Consider the following 21,712-nt stretch of genomic DNA (forward strand, 5'->3'; position numbering starts at 1 on the left):
TACAAGGGAAATTTTGTGTAAATACCATATCTTTGTAGAAGAATATCTCTGGTAATTGAATTTGCGGTATACATACTAGACTGTTCTTAAAATGCGTAAGAGAAGAATATTCAAATCTTATATGTTGTCGTTAACCTGTTAACTGTCGACCTGTAGTGACTCCGAAAAGGTGATCGAGAGTAAAAAATAATTTAAAAACCCAACGTATGTCAATAGATTAGACCTAATACTAACACATTTATCATCGCTCGAAATCGCGATATATCAAATAAATTCAGAGCTAGTTTAACACCTGATGATGCATAGGCCCCGAATTCATTTCAGTATGATTCATACTAGGTAAACAAAACTAAATTCTAACGAAATGATGCAGTTCAGGCGGTGACGTAATTTTTCACTTATTTCCTAATAAAAATACCAATAAGAATATTATGAATGTTAATCGACCATTGTAGTCGTTGTTTGCATGTGGTTTTTTCGTCTCACTACGTCTGTCATCAGAGACAACAGAATATTCTGCGATCAGAAATGACCAAAATATTATATAAAAAGTGATCTCGTAAATAATATCTAATAACCTAAACCCGCCATAGACGTTATCAACGAGAATACGCTCAAAGTTTAGAATACGATAGATTTATTACGCAGTGTTTTTTAATTGAAGATAAAAATAAAGCGGAACAGATGATCCAAATATTTCAGTTCGATCAATGAAGTTGAAAAGTGCGCGATCGTTTTTGTTCCATATAAGGTTACCGCCCTAGAATAATTATTTTCTGTGTTTTTTGTCCACCAACGGGTCTAACTCGGAATTTCTGCTGCGCAGAAGTAAATTGTAAATAGCCTATCAATCATGGCAACATTTCATCCCCCGTGTGTGCGCGCGTTAGTGGCCTTTCATTCCAAGATGATCCCTCGAATAAGACCCGAATCCCCGATCGAGGGGGGTATAGCGCATGAAAAATGAACAGTTATCGACAAAACCACCGCAATCATATCGCTAGATGCCGGACAAACTAAATCAAAAATAAGCCGAAATTAAAAATCACGAATCAGATCTGGCAAAAATCCAAACGTAATTCGCAAAGATGCGGAAATTTGTAGCGTCCTTGATGAAAAACAGTTACCCAAACACCTTCATTTTCTTATGGGTAAAAGATAAAAGATAAATTGCCATATTTCGTATAGTAATAAGATTAACAGGTAGTTTCTGTGGTAATTATGGTAATTACCTCCGTAGAAATCATCATTTCCAAGAAAAGATCGCGTAAAGATTATTCATTTTTAGTTGCGGTTAATGCCGTTCTCTTTAATGTAATCATTTTGCGCATATACTTACAACTGTTCGCATTAATTTCAAGCTGGTTTGAGAAAAAGCAATGATTCTCTTGTCGAATCGAAAAATTCTAAACCGTATTTGGAAGTATCTTTTTCGCCGAAATGCGCGAAAATTAACTTTCTAAATGTTTTTCGCGCGTGATAATATCGAAATTCGCTTTCCCGCCAAAACTATGTCCCATTTTCGCGACGCGTTTCGGGCGAAAAATATTTTAGGAAATATTATGTACACAAGCGCCATGACACCTTCCTCGATTCGTTTCGTTCTAACAGCAACGGGAACAGAGTTGTTGGCACTGCAACAATTTTAACTGCGCAAAACGCTGACCTGATTACACAGTTCGTTCCGTATATTCGTTTCTTGAAGATCGTTCTCCCGGTACAACATTGGGCGGAGCTAACTCATCGTGACCATGTGAGCGATATGATTATTAGAAATGTTAATTTATCAAAAGGCCACACGAAAAATATTCCACGCTTCGAGATGATGATTGGGGTTGAGTGGTAAGTACTGTCGACGCTTTCAATGCAGTACTCATAGAACTAAAACGAAATGATTTCTTTTCGGCGAAATAATTATATTCGTAAGACCGGTCGCTTCCGTATTAGGTTAGCCCAGTTAGAAACTTTTTGACGGTCACCTTGGACTTTGGTAAAGATTTTTTCTAAATCGCTCAGAGGTCAGGGTCCCCATATTTTGCTGCGCAATTGCGAAATCTCATTACATCACTCGATGGCTTGTTTACTGACATTGACCTGGAAATCAGACCGAAGCTTGTTGCCGAAAAGTTGTCGAAAAAATATTCCTATCGAAGAAAATTAAAGGTTCACCTCATTTCAAAGATCGTATGGAAACGATTATATTGTATTTATAGAATATATCAATTTTCGTGAGTTCCTTCAATCTACAATCGTCGTATCACAGAAAACTCGCATTCATTCAGCAGAATGTCGGTACTCAAAACTTAGGAAAACTTTAGAAAACTAATTCTAGATCTCCGAAATTGAATAAGAAGATATATACCCGCGAGGCGACTATTCGGTAAAATCTATGCGAGCTGATCGATGACTGTTTGCGTAATATCGCTCGAAACCATTGCCGATAAAATATGATAAAACGCCGCGTAAACATCTTCGAATTCATAGCGAAATTCATACATATCAAATAACTGATGATGTGAATAGAAATACTACTCCAATCATTATAGACAATAACTTATAATATATGGTAGACAAATATCTGTATCTGGAATTTTATTTTCTAAATTTGACGAGTGCATTTGAAGAAAACGCCTGCACCCGAACTGTCAATTTACCTATTTACAAACGCAGAAATAAAGATGGGAATCGGATGAATTATGCAATAAGACCTGGCATCAATTAATAGCCGTTTCGCTAATATATTGAGCTTAATACGAAACCTTTTCATTATTTCGTAGGGTTCAATTAGTACATGCGTCTTATGAATTCGATTTTTTACGAACATTTTGACGGATTTGATTCGATGACTATGAAGCACCAGCTTAAATAGTCGCAAAACAATTCCAATTTATTTTAACGAACGACTTGTGAGCGGGATTCCGAGAATTTGCCATGTCCATCACATATTTGGCAGTGTGCCACAATGATTTGATGGTCATTTCAATCGTTGGAGAATCGGGGGCCAAAAACAAAACACTCGTTTTAGGACTTCGCTTTAGTGCGTATAGTATGAACGCGGTTTGGGTTTTAATATATGCCATGATAGATATATAGATATATATGTATATATATAAATATACATATAAATATATATGCGTATGTGCATATATTATGTTAAGTAAAAGACCAAATCATAACATACCTATCGCCTGTCGATTCAAAATTCGAGTTCAAATAATCAACAAGTAAATGTAAGCTTAAATAGATGTATAGCGCGCGGTTATTTTGGCCGATATGCATTACAATTGAATATTACATTTACGGAAAATCCGAATGAAAATTGTGTAAAATTAGTCAAAAAATTTGAAATACATTGCTACCAGGCTATCGTATTTTATTCGTATAGTATCAACTCCGAACCGCCGTCAAATAAATGAATAATCGAATAAATGGATGAATAAATCAGATATTACCAATTCTCGCTGCTGCCTAGTTAACTATTGGCGGGGTATAATGAAGCATATTAAGAAATGGAAGCGGAGTTTTTTCAAATTTTACCCACCAATTCTCCGTGGAAAGGAGTATCGATATTCCGAACGCCAGCCATTTTGTGTCTGGTATTTTGGTTTTGATGTATTTTAGTTGCACGGATCCGGGGCGAAACAATCACGTTTCAAGAGCTCGAATTGTATTTTATATATTTCCAGGAACTGACAGCCATGTCACCGGAGCAACCGGTGTCCAGGCCTGTCGGGTGTGTCTGTGGCTTTTAGACGGATTTTTGCCGTCGCCTGTGACAGACAGGTCAAAATTACTAAGTTTGATTGCCATCGTCTGATCGTCGATTCAAATAGATAAACGTATATAATGTTAGTTATTTACGAGTCAAAATTCTGGTAATGTATAGACACTATAACACCAATAAGTACTACTGTATATCGATTTGTTTTCTAAATTACCAACGGCCCCTGGATCGAACCCTCAGCTTGTATAAGGGTTAGCAGTCTGCAGAAACTTGGCAGTAGATCGTACAGGGTATGTTGATTTTCCTATTTCGTAATAAGGTTTCTTTTGAATAGTTACCCGCTTTACCTTTGAAAAAATTGGAGAATACAAGATTGACGAGCGTTCAAAAATTTACTTAAGGCGTCCCGGTGACCGATCAATCGCCTCTGTCGTAACCAGTCATATTTTTGAGTCATTGGGAGTCATCAATATCGAGTCACCTTCTGACATAGGCCTACTGTCAATTTACAATTCGTATTGGTTTACGACATTTTTTCATCCGATTTGAAGAATTTCAAACATGATTCATCATTATGTATACACTTAATGAACTATGAAATAACAAAGTGATAAATATATTATATAATTATATTATTCGACTTGGATAGATTGACAACTAGGTTGGTAAGCAATGTCGAAACGCATTAGGCTACACCGTACCCCTAATAGATGTGATTGCGGTTTCGTGGCTATTCATTTGACGTGTGCCCATTTCATGACACCATGTGCTTTGCTTTGCATCTATGGCTTGAATTTGGCGCTTTTTGTCGAAGCTCCGTACTACAAGAGTTTGGCATTCTTTTGTCGTTGGAGCCAGGAAGGCCTTTTGTGAAACCATTCATTTCATCCCAATCTCAAAGGGCTGATTTCAATTTTCCCACGCTTCTTGACTTGGAGCTATGAGATTATATAGGTTAACCTGAGGTATTCCTATAGTGTCTAGGGATAACAATGGTTATATAGAAAATGCATGTATATGAAGCAATTTTGAAATATGTCTCATCTCAGATCCGTTCGTTTTCTACAAAAAATGCAGTCAATATTGTGCAATACTCAATATAGCACTCGCTCTATACTCAAGTTTAGCAAATCAAACCAGTGAAAACAAAACGCGGAACAGATTTTCTGATTGAAATAATCTCAAAACAAGATATTGTACATTATTTCGGGGATTAAAAACATATATACATCATGCATATAAATGTACCGATAATGCGATTGCAAACAAATGTGAAATGAAATATGACTACAAAAGCCGTCCAATAAAGCATCGTAAATTTTAGTTTCTACAAAGAAAGTAAATTCTAGCGCTGACGAGAAAATATGTTTTACCAGACGAAATAATCGTAAATAATCAATGTACAGCCTCCTAGACATTGGCGCCACATTATTTCATGTGCTGAAACTAATGCACGCGTGTTTGAATATAGGCGCGTAAAATAGCCGAGTATGTTTCATTTATCAAACCTTATTTCCGATATTTACACAATCGATATGATCAAATATGTGGCTATACCGTGTACAGAATGCATCCTGATACAATTGAAATGGACCCGGTAGTAGATACGCCATTCTACGTACCGATTAAAACCCGCTTTGCGCGTAGCCATTTTCGTCCAACAATTCAGTCATCGACATTTCATTTCACTCTTCCAAGAATTACATTAGCATTTTGTATTTCTGCGTAACAGTATTAACTATCCCGCGGTGACTGGCTTACTCCATGGAATAAACCGGGTCTATGACCCCAGACGACAAAAGGTAAAAATCTTGAACTGGACCGTTGGGCAGCGAGTAGGCTATTTACCTTCATCTGATTCATCATACTGACCCTTCATTATCATAAACATGCGCGAGAATTTGGCACTGATGTTGCCGTGATAATTTTATGCGCTCCCAAGGTCATTATGCCTCCCTTACATTCATGCCGCTTGTATCAAATAAACATCGAAAAAGGTGATAATTCGTCGATTATTCACTAAAGCTTTCTCACCATCCTACGCTTGGTCTGTACGGCAAATTTCCGAACCCTCGTCCAAATTTTGCAGAGTATATGTTGCTCATATAACAGTGAAAATCTCCGAAACATGGCGGCGCGGATAATCCATCCAGGCATAAATTAGATTTTTCGGTAACAATAAACGATCTTTCGAACAGCATTGCTCAAATTTGAAATGAGCAATCGAATTTATGCAATGCATGTGGAAATGTTCCGAAATCCAAACGCCGAAAATAGAAAAAAAACACCGTCCAAAATTCAAATTCAGCATACGACAGCTCGTAAGACTTGGCGATGACTTTCACGAACCTTCCACGAAAATCACTTCAATAAGAATTTACATACGTACACCAACTACAGGCCTACATACCTCGATCGACTGAGGAACAATCAGGGCAAATGATAAAGCCTATGAAAAAATGGTGATGAAAAATCACTAAAACCCGTTATGGATGATTTTCACAAGTTGTGTGTGCACACGTAAAAATGCCGAAATGCTGCAGCGCGAGACAATGCACGATATAGTATAACCGTGCAACAAGTCTAACAACATTCACAGGCTAAGCACATCAGTGATTAAAAACATAGTCTCTTATCAAGATGTGATGTCATATCAGGCTCACCTTTATGCTTATGTTTGTTAGATACTTGGTCTTTCTAGCGACGAAACGCGGGTCGCATCTTATGCCATCTTTCTCTTATGCATGATGCATCGTGCGATGCACCTTCCCTCGACGTCAACCCGTGATGCAATGCCACAAACCAGACATCCTCGTCTGGCCCCGCGAAAACCGGTTTGTAAAAAATTCCAAGGACCCATACTTCTGTCAGCATTTTTTCTAAATGCAACTTGGTCAAGTTTACCGATTGTCAATGCGAAAAAAGAATACGTTATAAATTGTTAAAATCCAACGTGCGCGGATACATTGTGCATTGGGGTCATGCACATCGCTCGCACATAAGCGGTGTCTGCCGAGCATGCTAAAATGTATATTTGGCCCCGGGTGCTAGCATGTCAGGGTATTAAATCGGTAGGCCGGCCCATTTCCATTGTGTCAAGAACGTTTGTCGAAGATGTTAAGTGCGTTGCATCAAGTGTAAACTTTTTTCAAAAATCGTGCTGCATTATAGTTTGTTCAGATATGTGACTCAGACAAAAAATATAGCGTTTCTGACGCGAACGCGTGTGTAGAATTCAACCACGTGCCGGCAAGTTGTCAGCATTTTATCTTCCGATTGTAACCTCGATGACTCCGTAATATGGATAATAACCCCCGACAAAAGCTAGTTTTAGAAGTAGTTCTGTGCTAGAATTGTCCAGAGTTAATTACATATCGCCATCAATTGTGTTCGAGAAAATAGCTTTCAATATACATATGAGAAAAGTTCATGTACCGTAAATCTTCTACAGAAAATTTGATTTCGTAATGTCACAAAAGAAGATTTGAAGATGAAGAATAACACCTGTGTATATATATCACATTTCGAATCACGGCGTCGCCAACAAGTGGTCGAGCGAGCCATCGTGGGCGCTCCCTTCAAATTTCCGAATCATAGAACATCACCTGGAACACTATGAAGTGTTTGGTATTTTTGAACTACCCGCCGGTTTTCTCAATTGACGCATCTCTTCCCGTTTTTCAAGTATTGCAAGTTTCTAATTTGAAATATTTGGAAATACAAGCGCTGGAGAACACTTGAAAATTCGATTGGCGCATTGCGAAATTGCAAAACTATGTCGTCACCATATAGAAGACATTGTAACATACCAGTGTATAAATGCTGTCATATTTTCTATATAGGAAAAACACGTGCGTTGCCTTCACTTAATATGTATAAACGCACGTTTCGGAAGAGGGCGATATTATATGTGTTTTACAGGACATATTTACGTTATTGCTTTGCTTTTATATACGTGGATTTTTCTGCTCGTGGCAAGCGGCCAAGACTTGACGCCAGTACGTGCGTGCAAGCCGTGCATTTTTAATGAGCGGGATCCACGGTATAAACCCATCATTTGATACAAAACCCAATCTTTTGTGCAAATGATTGGAAAACACACAGCATGTTAGATATAAGACGCCGCGTGTTATTTGTGATCGCAGCGAAATACTGGGAATTGCTTGACGCCATGTTAGAATATTCCACTATAGATACGCGCGTTTCATGGATCCAATTCATATTTTCAGGTAAGGAGATATCAACAGTTCTTTTTCTCCGTAAAACTATTTTCCTATACGTAATATCCCTTCATATATTCTGTCGTGTTGGTTGTGAAATACGTGCCTGTTTTAGTGTTCCCCTCATACTGTATATACATAAAACATAACAGCACCAGTACTCTTTATGTCTACGTCATTATAATATTACTATTAGGTGATCAATATCTGAAAATTGATATCCTGGTCGATGGGACATTTGTTCGTGACCTACATTTAGTTTCGCAATTGTTGATTTGAATACTTCCTTGGTTTTAGTCCCATAAATCTTCGACGTAGTCGGCTGCTTCTCTAGCGAAATTTTCCCGCCAAAAGAGCCCGCCGAACGTCCGAAAAAGGCTTCGAAATACAGCGCGTCCCTTCGCGCAAACCCGATAAACATGGCCGCCTGAATGAAGACGGACGTGTCTGGCCTTTGTCACATGTTGATCATATTTCCCCCACTCATAACACCAGAAATCTCGTTTAGGATAGTTATTCGGTATCTTCTGGATTTATACGGCTACGTAATACAGCAGCAAGTGTGGATACGGCGCACTCGACTTCGAATTCGGAGGCCAATTGCGGGCGCCCAGGTGTGCGAATCACACAAAATACCCTCTGTATTAGAGCTCCTGGTTGTGTAGTTCGTATACACGTTGCATAATTTCGTGTTTTTAAGGAGACAAAGAAGAATTCGTTTTGTTCTAATACTAAGTCAAAACCGTCGCGGACATGAACGAAATCATGACCAATGTTCGGCGATCGAATTCGGCCACCGGACCTCCAGGTAAACATTTTATTGTTTGCTTCATTTAGAAAAGTCTATTGTGATATATATTATGTAAATTACGCCGCGACCTATTGACATATGAAAGAAATATAAAAATTTCAGCATGCGCAATACTGGAGATCTCTTGTAAAATGGCGACGTTTGACATCATATAATTACGAACTAAACATACGAATAACTACCAAATATAAGCTTTGCGAAATGAAACGATATCATATCTTTATTTATATATTTTTATATGACGCACGCAGCTGCTCCCTCTCGAAGCTAGCATTTATACAGCGTTGATATTGGTAACGAAAAATACAGGCTATTTCGACGCCGACGTCGACTAAACATATCGTTACGAGGCGTCTTAATTTATGGAGCACAAATCGGTCGACGTTCCGAGCATCTGCATACATAATCACATCGCTTCCGACCTAATCGAAGATTAAATTCGGCGATGAAATTTGTTTATACGGCTGAATCACGGGCAGCCGGAACTAGGAATTGAATAGGCTCTCGGTAGTTTAATCTACTTTTTACCCAACGATTTTTAAAAAACTGACACCGTTCTGTCGATCAGGCACGATGCCAAGTTTGGGATTGTCACTCGTTATTCTTAAACCGTCAATATCAAACTGAGATTCGGTTTAATAAATGCTTTTACGTGTGCTTAGTTCGTGGACAGGACTGTCGCGAAGTTGCTTTCATAATAAGTTAAAAATACGATTTCTATAGTTTGGCGCGGTGTCTCTCGCGTGGAGGAACCGCCGGCCACACGAGTAATCCTTTATAGTGTACCTGTATCATTCGTATACGACATTAAAAGTGGAGATGATTTTTATTTTGTACCACGCGCCGATAGAGTTGCCAAAGTTTGACGGCTGGCTGGCTGGATCCGTCATCTCGTGTCACAAGGAAACGCGCGCGAAACATGGCGGGCGCATTCTTCGTGTCATGCCCGTTTTGATTTCAGAGTGCCCCATTGATCGAGGTTTTGCGTACCATTTTTGAATTGAATTGGGTATTTGACGGCTGGTCTATCCGCATTATTTGTTATGGGCATCATTAGAGAGGGTCGGGGGCGACGACCCCCCTTTTTAAATTCAAGTACCGCAAGTTCCAAATTTTGTTTTCTTCACATTCCGGAAGTATTTTCTCTTTAAAGTTCCAGCAAACACCCCTCTTAAGCTCCGAATTTAAAAAATCTAAGGACATTCAAGCAGTTTCAAGAATTCAGAAATCCTCGTTCACCTTCGGCGCTTGGCGGATACGGCGCGATGTATGGCATATACTTCCGCTGTATTAATTTTCTGACCTCCCTTTAAAAAGTCCCAGTGACCCCCCCTCCTGTTTCCCTTGTAGTTTATATGGATGCACGCGAAACTATGCTAAGAAAGCTTTCCAAGTTTCCTCTGTTTAATTCGATTCTATATAGTCTATGCTGTCAGTATAGACTGCGCTCAACTAAGCCGAACCTTTTGGGACCGTAAAAATGTGTCCGACTTCAGTGATATCCGAGTTGGATATGTATTATGTATTTCATTGATAGTGTCACGTAAATATTTCAATGAACCATCCGAGTTTAACGGTTAACTCCGAGGATGGATCCGAATCGAGCGAAATCTGTTGTACTTCTCAGAGAATTATTACCACGCTTGATAACCGGATATTCGTGATTACTCGCGATGTTTTACTCAAATCCGCAAACATGGGTCAACATTTCCACGCAAGATGGTGCGAATCGGACCTCTTTCGATACTCAGTGCATCACTCCCGCCAAAAGTTGGCGCCAAGATAATTTTTTACGCGGTGAGATTTTTATCGTAAAACATCGCATATATTTAATGCTCGTTCGTATTGATGATTGAATCAGATGATGATATTGCGCAGTTTTTTTTTAGCATTTTTCGATGAAAAATGAAAAGGTTACTTCCTAAAGCTTACTGTCGCTATAAGATTGGCGGAACAGTTTCAAGTCCAATAATTTCTGATTTATTCTGATTGAATCAGGTGATGATATATTGCGCATCGGTTTGATTTTTTCTCGATGAAAAATGTAAAGGTTACTTTAAAAATTACTGTCTCTATAACAGGATTGGTGGAACAGTTTCGAATCCAATTACTTCTGATTAATCTATTCGGCGACATTTTCACGCGAAAATCGCGCTTTAAACAATTGAATTAATACCAATTAGAACTACATCTTAATCATAAATCTGCTTCTGAACTTCCGATCCGTTGGATCTGCACGGAATGCGCACTGAAATCATATCATTATCATATCGAAATGAGTTCAGCTCGTCGTATCTTCTTAGCATAAAAGATGAGCTCGCCGTGTCGTTACCAACGATACGGCCAGGAGACGCTGGTTGTTGCAGCCGCTGAGTGAAAAATCGATGACGCTCGCTCTCGTTCTATATCTCGCTTAGGTCTTTTCGAGCGCGTTACATATCAAATTAATGAGTCAAAAACACTCCGAATCTCTCCAGTGGAAACCGCACAGGGTCGTTCACGAAAATTAGTCAAAATTCTCCGAAATCTACCGAATCCATTCAGTAAAAAGTCGGATGACTTGCGCTCATTGCCAATGCGTAATCATACGATATACACGCGCGTCACGCTATCGCAGCTTTAAAGCGCGCGCTTTTCAAAAATTGTTATGGTGAATAAGATACTAAGTTGTCGCAGATGCGTCATCTTTTTGATAGTTACTTTTTTAAAAGCCGATTCATCGTTTGATATTTTTTCTACTATTCTTGGGAAAACATGCGTTGATTCAGCGCTTGAAAGAGACAGCTCAACACAGGTTTACCGTCGTATAACTTGTTCGTTCTATGTTATCTTTTATTTCGACGGATGCAAAAGAATCTGTCTATCTTTGCAGACGACCTACGAACCTTTTTCAGTTTGTTACAAAGATTTGGCCTCTTTTAATTACTTTGAGTACGGATCCACCACCCAGAATTTTAAATTAAAAAACATTTTTTAGCCCTCTTATGTGTTTTCATCACAATTTTTCAATAAAGACAATTTTTTCTTGCTATGTCCGTCTTGACTTTCAATCTAGTAACTTAGTAAAAGTTATGTTCATCTTAATTTTTGTGATTCGCAAAAAGTAGTTTTTTTCATTTCTCCCATAATTGGAATAAAATTTTCACTCCTTTTCATTTTTTCCGCAGTTTTTCCGAGGTTTTCATTTGGAAAATACTCCAAATAATAAAAATGTTTTTTATTTTTTTCCTGGCTTCCATTTTAAAACGTCTGATTATCTTAATATATAAGATTTTTTTCTATTTTAGTTTTTTACCCTTCGCCCTCCCATTATTTCTTGAAAAAAAATCCGTACTCTAAGGAGTTGAATATAAGGCCTAACTTGGCAACGCAGTTGTCTGGATCTCACTAGAGATGGCGTGATGATTTCGCCTGGTTCCCGGTTCGATAATTTGGAATGTTCTGGGAGTTTAGAAACAATTGCGTGTTCTCCATTTAAGTCAGGGGACGAAGAACTATCGGTTTCGTCCTTCGTGGACGGCGTGTTCTCAGGGACTGGTTCCTTAGTCAGGGCTTAGACTTGTGACCGGTCTTAGACCATCTTAGCTCAATAGCCAATCTAACAACTTAAGACTAGTCTTAAAGATCAGGGCTACCAACCCTTTTAAAAGTGCTGTCATGATACAAATTGAATTTCTTTCAGTAACATTTCATTGAAATATGCAAGAATTATTCACATCAATCAGTAATCAACAGCAAGACCTTCAGTAAAATCTTTCATACTGCTGTATCGAAAAATCAAATCGGTATTTCTCGTTATAGAATAGTAACAAATACTGTAAATGAACAGTTGCCCACTCTCTGCCAATGATTTAGGACCACTTTTGGTCTTAAGTCTCGACATGATCCGGTCCCAGTGAAGTTGACGAAGAATCACTTGCTGGCGCTCGTTAAATTCGCTTTATCATAATGAATTCACGAAAAAGCAAATTATTTCCGCGTGTCATCGCATAAATATTGAGAACCATGCGGGTATTGGCTTGTCGGCGTCAGCCCAGTGCGCCGGGTGACGCGAACCGGGGTAGATTCCGAAATAAATCACACTGAAAAATATCATCCGACTTATCAGAGCGTCAAAACATGAACGCCATAAACTTCTAGGCACGCGATTTGGAAAAACATATCGGATATGATGATATTTCAACCGATAATCGAGCGGATTTTCCCGAAGTAAACGGTTTCCCCTTGAATAAATCCGCGCGCGCGCGCGTTTGATTAAGAAAACTCGAATATCCTGGCTCTTTCTCCCGAGACTTTCTCCACACCCCTGAATCGTGCGACTCGCCGCAACGACTGCGAAATGTTAATGAAAGGGAGGACCTTCGGTCGGCTTGTTTTTAATTTCAATAGTAACGCGACAGGTCACCGAGCGGTCAGATTCATAAGAAATGACATGCTAATTATTGGCTTCCACAGTCAGACGTCGTTTTGCACGACGACGACGCTGTTTTCAAGGCCTTTCTGACCATGTTTTCTGTCTGTCTCATAACTCAATTTGATTCACGGAGCTGCCATTCCCTCCCGCCACGATCCACTAGGAAAGAATCCAGTTCGAAAATATACCAAAACAACATTAAAACGCATACGTTTTATATGTAACTTTGAATTTCTTTCTGATTTTCATTTTCGTACGGCGGTACTCGACGGGACTTGGCGAATTTGGAGGCTTCTTCCGAATTTTCCTCGGATTGTATTTTAATGGAGTTTGATGGGAGATTAATACTGAACAGTAGCGAATGAAAAAAAAAAACAAAACAAAAACCCGTTCGGCGCTCACAGTTGCGCGTGAGTTTTAATTGTCTGTATTCGATGCGGTTTAAAACGTTTTCGAGTTCACCAAAATGTCAGACCGACAACAGGATCCTATCATTCGAGATAATATAATGTTTCACTTTTATTATTGAATTTCGTTTCCATTATTCGAATGCAGAGAGAAGAGGTTCCGAGCGCGCGGACGCACATGAACAGCGTCGGATTCCTTTGTTCACAATCGACAGCACGCAACTGCATTGTTTTGCCGAGTTGGATAAGAACAACCTGGCAAATATACCGCATCTCGTTGTGTTGTATACCGAAGTCGTTTTTGCGTGGGTGGATACGGCCTTTGCCCATATCGTGGCACCTGCCGAACAACAAAACCTGTTTGTTTATCACGTGAAAAAATCCACACGGAATTTTTCTGTCTGAGTTGCTTGCAAAAATATACGCAATTGACACAGATGCGTGAAAAGGTTTTTCCCTTGTACAAAAAGGGCGTTGAATACACACACTCCCTGATGTGTGGTTTCGTGAAAGCTATGTAGATAAACATACTAGTGAACTATGCCATTTTTCCTAAATACTTCTCTATTTCATCGATTAGTTAGTAATGGTTGTACAATCCTCGCTTTTTCTATATTCAGAACTGCAAAAATACATATACAAAGCCGAGTTCAAATGCTTTCCGATCAGACAGAAGTTTTACAGTCGAGAGGAATCTACGAAAAACTTACTTCGAACCTGTATATAGTCAAGTTTAACCTACGTATATACGCTTGAACACAAAAATCCGGACCAATTCCCACTGCTTTCGAGGACTATCAGTTTGATTTGAAAAGGGGACCTCAACCTATATGACCATTCACATCAGTTGCATATCGAATGTTTTATTACAACTCGAAAGAGGTTTCATTTCTCCTAGTAAACAGATCGGATATAGGCGCTATCTACTGAATGCCGCAAAGCCACCAAGGCTGAGTCGTCATTAAGTTACCTTGTGAATGATGATATTGATGCAATGTAAGATTGTTAGGTTTTTAGTTGACTGAAATCGTCCGTTTGATACGTTTGCAACAAAGTGATGGCCACTAACAATGAAATCTATACGAAACAAGATGATAACGGATGTCCTCTTTTATGACACGAATAGAGTATGAATTGAAAACTGGCCGAGGTCGCTCTTACGGGTATACCTGACCCATAAGAAAGGACAATTTCTATGCAAGCAAAAGAATGCACCGTTATCGGGTGCGGTTCCTTCATTTGATCATATCCTGGGTAAGTCTTCTTTTTTTCTCATCGATACTTGGAAGTTTTGCCTCGCACTGAAAACATCCGAGAAGATAGGGTTCTTAAAACGATACCTAAAAATCTTTGTTTTTTCCTATACCGATACATTGTTTATTCGGAAGATTTTTTTCCTGTTGAGATATAAACCGGGACACCTTTGATATGTTCTTAAGACTAAAGGGGTTTTTATCTGCCGCGATACGGCTTTTTACGATGAGAAATGAATACAGGAAGTAAAGCTTCCTGATGAACGAGCACGTGTTTTCTATATATCTATACACGTACTTGCATTACGTATAAAATGCTGTTTTACTTCGAGGTAAGTATGTATTTTTAGAACGGTGATTAAGTGTAGGGCTTCATATTATCCGTATACAATTCAATATACTGATGATGTATTCCCATTTTTAGAATTTCCGCGTAATTTCTCCTTTTTTGACGTCAGCAAGTGTGTGAACTGCTGTGTACGATCAATGGCTTCACAACGCGATCAGTAGAAATCAGACATACATATAAGAATAAGAATTTGTCCTTGGATTTCCATGTTATATCTAAGGGTAACTACAGTATTCATGATATGATCATATTCATGATCATGTATATACTAGCTCGAACATTCACCCAGTGAAACTACACGTGATCTTTCTTCAATTTCTTTGGATGAATTTCGGGCGAAGCGCTATCATTTTGTTTTCAAATATATACCAAGCATAAACCGTCATAAACAGTGAAATATGGTCGCGCAGAGCCGAACGAGTGGAAAATATAGCCGCACTTGGTAAATTTTTCGCCAATCAGATAATCACAGGCATCGTACGGATGTATTCAAAAACTATACTCGCGCATTTAGCGGTGAAACTTGAAAAACGCCGAACCACTTCAGCCGTTCCTTGAGTTTGTCAGAAGAGACGCGAGAGCGACCAATTCAGATCACATACATCTCATATTCATAAACCGGCACAAGATTTACACAGTTCTATCCGCATCGGAAGAGAGACCGTGACCCCTATATCGCCGGTTCTTGGAAATATTTGATTTGATATATAGATATAAACATAAATATATTTATAGATGTACATAGATATATATAATATGTATGATTTACCGTGTAAACAAGAATATCACGGGGCATTCAAATTTCGACTCGGGGGCCCCTGGATTGAATAAATTTTCCATCATAAACTTCCGGTTGACGTTTTCACGTCTTTCGACGGCCGACTCGGAAGAATTTACTATATCCCGATTCCTCGGCGATGTTTTCCGAGCGATGATTGATAGCGATTTCGTCCATTAATAAGCTTGTTAATGCTTCGAACCTGTATTTATCGCCCACAGTATAGCCCCCCGTATGTGTAAACAGACCCTCTCGTTATCCTCGGCATATCTTCCGGCGTTGTCTCGTGTCGTAAAATCCCGCGTCGCCAAGGAAAGTCAACTAATACTTATATTTGTCGGCGCGGGCGAACATCGACTGCTGGTGTGTTTAAACACGTTTGATGATGATAATTTCCCGTTGAATATTTATCGATACATATGTATAGGGATCCACGTATTAATTGATGGCAAGAGTATTGTAATGCTCCTGATATTTTTGTAGCGGGAGTCTACCAAGAAATGACATAAATCTACGCGCGCAAACGTGACAGTAATTTCAATAAAAGATTGATTCTGTTCGTTTTTAATTCGCAGTATACGCGATTTGCGTCGAGTTGTGGACTTATATTAATCGGAATTAATTAATCTTCTATTAAAGGCGTCTCGAATTGACTAAAAATCCGGTGTGCATTTCGAAAAATCGTTGGCCATTATATGAAATGGTTCACCTGAAACGTAGCATTGCGTCAGGTCTAACGAGTGTATGGAAGACTGTACCTTTAGTAGCAACTATCATATTTATCGTTTATTTTACACAAATTTTGCCATTCCTCTACATTCGGGACGAATAATTTCAAGAGTTATAATTTTATTGTAAGAAAAAGTGAATATGAACGCAGTTTTGTGCCTTTTGATTCGCTTCGACTTTTACGAAGGGAACGGTGTCCGTCAATGGATCATCCAATTTCCATGACCTATCAAAAAGAATGTTCGGATTATAGTGTCCTCCAAAAGTATATATGTACTATAGTGGGATTTCGCAAATACCTTGATGTACACGTTCGACAATCTCGGTTTAGGCGAAAAATAAGTGTATGAAGAATATTTTTCACTAATGTGCCACGATTCATTATGAAAGTCACGGCTTTGACTCGTGTCGAAACGACTTTGTTAATGTGTTTTTCACTAAAGATTTGGTTATCTATGTGTTGTTTTGCACGTTGCCATCGTCGACTCCCGTTTATTAATGGATTTCAGATTATTTCTCTAGATTCAATTAAGGCTCACTCTTGAGGAGGCTAAAAACCGGTCCAGCAAACGAGTAGTAATCTTCTCTATGCGAGGCCGAATCATTTTCTTTCGCTGGAGATCCATACATTGTGGGGGTTCGTTATCTAAAGTCTTAGCGACTATAGCGCTGTTTTTTTCCTGGGGCGGGAAGGGGGCCATTCGCGTTTCCTCGACAAGCGGAAATAGGTCAATGTCTCGAACGCGGCCAAATATTGTAGGACGCAGTTTTGTCATTACGACCTTGTTCGAGTTCTATGGTTATTAATAACACGATTTTTCCAAGACGTGTTTGGCCACAATAAGGCACTGACCGCCAGAGGGCCAACAGTTGAATATAACGCTCAAATATCGGGCGCGTATGAGGGATATACACATATATATTTATATACATTGCAGAGATTTATTTCCATCACCAAAGTCGTGAATGTTATGAAGCACTTCGGATGAGACATCCATCATCTCAGCGGCCAAGCACATGCATCATATTATATGCGATTGCATTGAAGAATCGTATGAATGAATGAATATTTCTCAATTCGGAAATGATAATCACCTCACGTTTGAAATTTTCACAAAGGGCTTCAGACGATCAGAATTCGAAGAAAAAACGTCAGCAGAGCGTGATTTCAATGGCGTGCACAAGTATGCAGCTGCACGGTCGACCTTTTCAAAATTCGTGAATTAAAACAGGTTGCCGAATGCGCATTGATGCCCGTTGTTGAATTCATATCTCTGTGTTATTATCGACGTCGAGAAATGATGATGATGCACTGAAAAGGCATTTAGTATCAAATGCATACGCGTACAATTTCGAATACTTTGTTCGAATGTTTTCGAGCAGTTTATACCGCGCGGCCCGCATCGCACTAAAAAGGAAACGAGTTTTCATTGTGCCTTGTTTTATGGGTTTCGTATGAAAATTGCCGAACGAATATTTTCGATGTACACACACTATAAACCGCACTTACCGAAGATTTTATATGAGCCGTCGATTGAAACCGGTAAAAAGGATCTTGCTCCAACGACCGACGGTGTCATTTACTGGTGGCAGCTTCTGAGAATTATATTTTGACAAATGCGAGCTATTGTATCGACGACGGTGTCTGGGAGAGCCGGCGGTCGGTCACTCTGAGACTCCAATGTGGCCTTGTTTCGGCGTCTGTCGTGTCGGATATCGGAGTTCACCCAGCGGACCATTCGTGCCATCCTTTTGATCGGGTTTGACCCGAGTGATTTATGACGAATTCTCGCGAAAAAGATCCCATAGAGAGTATTTTTCTCAAAAAGCGATTAACGTCAGGGCCTCGGTTTGCGTGCATGTACATCGAGCATAGCAAGGACTAGGACGGAGAGGACATATGCACATTACGAGTAATAAAATATAACAGTGAATGGATATAAGATTCGTCGAAATTTGTTCCGAACTTACAATATTTGTTAGAAAATGAGAAGTTAGACATGTATTGATGATATAAAAGACAAAGGTAGGTTATTTGATACATTTCCCACATTTCCAACGGTGTACACAAGCCTAGGGTGGTAAGGCGGCATAGAGAATGAAATTGAAAAGAAAATACGGAAAAAATCTTATACAGGAATGGGATCACAATAGATGAATATATAGCGCGGAAGTTCTTTCGTAGTCGGCGCCGAATAACAGAAACAGAAGACATAAATTGAACGAATCAGAAATCATTTTTGGCAAGCTCTATGTACTTGTAAAATGAGCTCAGACTCGGCTGATGATGAATCGGCAAAATAATTCAATATACACAAGAAAAAAGCATGTACGATGATCGGATTATTATTATCATACATGGCGTGAATCCATTCAGTTGCTGGCGAGATTCACAACTAAAATATACTGAATTAAAATCTATGAATATGTATACGCAAGTTCAATGAAACGGATGCGTATATATATATGTATATATTTCTGTAGTAAACTTTGAAACAACAGACGCCAAATATACGATTTGTGTAGATGTTACCTTGCTATTTGGTGTAATGTGTCATCTGACCTCCGCTCCGTTCGATGACCTTGCCTTTTGCGATGGGTGATTTTTAAGAAGGTTGCCAGCGTTCCGTGCCGCGTATTTCGAACTCCCAGCTCGGCTTGCAGTGCGGCTGCTATCGCGTACGTACCATCTGCAAATGTCCAAACAGTCGACAAACCGTTATACAAAGGAGTCATCGCTGTGGTTTGACTAGCGTTTGATGGGGCAGAATTCCGATACTTTTTTATTTAAAAATAGTCACTGGTAGCATCATCGCCGAGCATTTATACGTTTTGGAGGAGATGAAAGGCCAATGAAAAACAACATTTCAGTGCCAACAGTCGTTCTTGCCTGGGACGCCATTATGCTAATTAACTGCAGTTTCCCCCGGGCCTCTGATTTCAGGGAAGCCGGTCGTATTTTTATTATCCTTGCACTCTTTCACCAATGGCGCGCATCTCGTTCCTGCGACAAGGCGATCATGTCAGCTGAAACGACGAGCGCCGCTGCAGTATATTATCATAAATGCAATTTCTGTCCTGGGCCATTCGGCAGGTCATTGGCACCGGTCCAGAGGCCCGGGCAACGTCTACTGAGCCATGTGACACGAAATCACCAAACCAGCCTCGGTAATTCGATCTTAAAATGTCACGAACCTCATCAGAATCGAGGGATTCGACATATTTATGGCTACCACCCGCAATATATATGATCATACAATGAGCTCAGACGCATTAATTGGCCCAGAGATATCTCATGCGATCAGACTCAAGGCCACGACACAATTTATATTTTTTTCTGGCTCCCTTCCCGCCACAAGTGCGATACTCACCCACAGAACGACAGCACCCATCCATCCGGGCATCTCTACGTCACGGCAGCCATTTGCATTTTCAGGAAAGCTAATACCCGGAGTAGATGCCGGTCATCCATTGATGATGCTGCAGTACGCGCGGCACAAAGGTACAAAGACAATGGATGTGGATGTGACTGAAAGCCGCGTGCAATGCAAGGAGTATTCGCCTGTCACTGCTGCTACTAGCTATTCGCTAACTTATTCCAAATATATAGATAAGATTTCTGAAGATACTCGCGGACGTCACGAAATCAATAGTAGAGCATAAGTTTGAAATGAATTGTTCGTCACTTGCGACCTTCGCCGAAGCAATTAAGTAGGCTCCCTGGACGCAATAGTTATATCCATAATCATGTTTCTTTAGTGCGCTTGGGAGTCGTGAAAATATAATTCATCGATGCATTAACAATACACCGAGGTCCGATAATGTTCCTTAAAAACCAACATTTTGGCCCAGCTTGGGTAATTTCTCGCGACGAGGGTTTCTCTATAAATCCCCCGTATCTGATCTCCATTTGGATGGTGCTTAACCTCCTTATAACAATTAAACATCATCCATAAAAGTCGCAAAGTCTTTTCACGCTATGCGGAATGTATCCAGGCTTTATTGACGTTTTCCCCCATAAAAATGGACGATATATTACCCTCTATCCATCAGCCGCATCAATCCCGACTCCACCATTGTACCCGAGCAAATATACTATCCGACGAATAATTGCCGCGACGATTTTTACAAATAACAAATCCACAAACATTTCCGCCACGCGGATGTGCGCAGACAGGACATAGTATAGTGCAAAAGGGCATATTTTGACATTACTATGCGGGTTGAATTCCTGAGCTTCCATCCTACTATCATATGCATGTCTTTTTCAGCATCGAATCCGGAATCTTTTTGTGCTACAAGCATCTATATCTCCAACTTCCATCGTGATATATTGTAATCGGTCATAACGTGTCCACGATGGAAAGCCCTTCTGTCGCTATGTATGGTTTTTGAGATGTCGATGTCCTTTGGTCATTAACGCGGCCAGTTACGCTAGTGCTTATGTTCATATTCAACAGAATGAAATATCTCCGGGTTCAAAATGAAACGAATCAAACCGTACGACCTCCTAAACATCATCATTTCAGAGCTAGTGTTATATCGTAAATATCAAAACAATCCATCACACATGTATAAATCGTGTAACTGTCGAATATGGAAGCACCGGTCTTAGCATAATGTATATATATATATATATATATATATATATATATATCATGTGTATCGCGCACCACATGTGTACATGCAACGGCTCTCATCGATAAAGTAATGAATTATGCGAATTCCAATTCACTTCTTCATTATTTTCCATAATAAAGAGCAACCTCTGGACACGTTGAGAGAAATGAATCGAACCTATCTTTATTCCTGGGTCTTCGCTTTACAAGATATGTAACCATATACTTTATTATCTATATATCCAAAACGTTGACGTTTGGTAGAGTTGAAAAAGCCATCGAAAATATAGATTCCTTTTTCCTTAAATCGCTTTGTTGTATCAACGTATGTTGCTCTATGCAATGATTCGGCAATATTTGATTTTTCCCCCTCAATCAGTCACTGCAGCCGAGATCACACGCTCACAA

The 21,712-nt window shown here is 39.5% G+C and overlaps 1 protein-coding gene across 3 annotated transcripts in view; it reads right to left on the reverse strand.

Annotated features, from left to right (window-relative positions):
• LOC141915268 (uncharacterized) overlaps window positions 1-21,712 on the reverse strand; it is a 33,617-nt gene that overhangs the window by 10,237 nt on the left and 1,668 nt on the right. Inside the window, exon 1 of one of the 3 annotated variants that reach the window (XR_012620935.1) lies at window positions 3,542-3,585. The exons of 1 other annotated variant lie outside the window; for it this stretch is intronic. Coding sequence is in view for 1 of the 2 variants with exons in the window: in XM_074806736.1 (XP_074662837.1) it covers window positions 19,219-19,421 (203 nt within the window). In the remaining variant the exon portion in view is untranslated. Of the gene's footprint in view, window positions 1-3,541; window positions 3,586-19,218; window positions 19,561-21,712 lie in introns of those variants that run through there. One more of the 3 variants, XM_074806736.1, reaches the window with a different exon arrangement.

Source organism: Tubulanus polymorphus, chromosome 1 (genome assembly GCF_964204645.1).
Source record: "Tubulanus polymorphus chromosome 1, tnTubPoly1.2, whole genome shotgun sequence".
NCBI classification, from domain to species: Eukaryota; Metazoa; Nemertea; class Palaeonemertea; order Tubulaniformes; family Tubulanidae; genus Tubulanus; species Tubulanus polymorphus.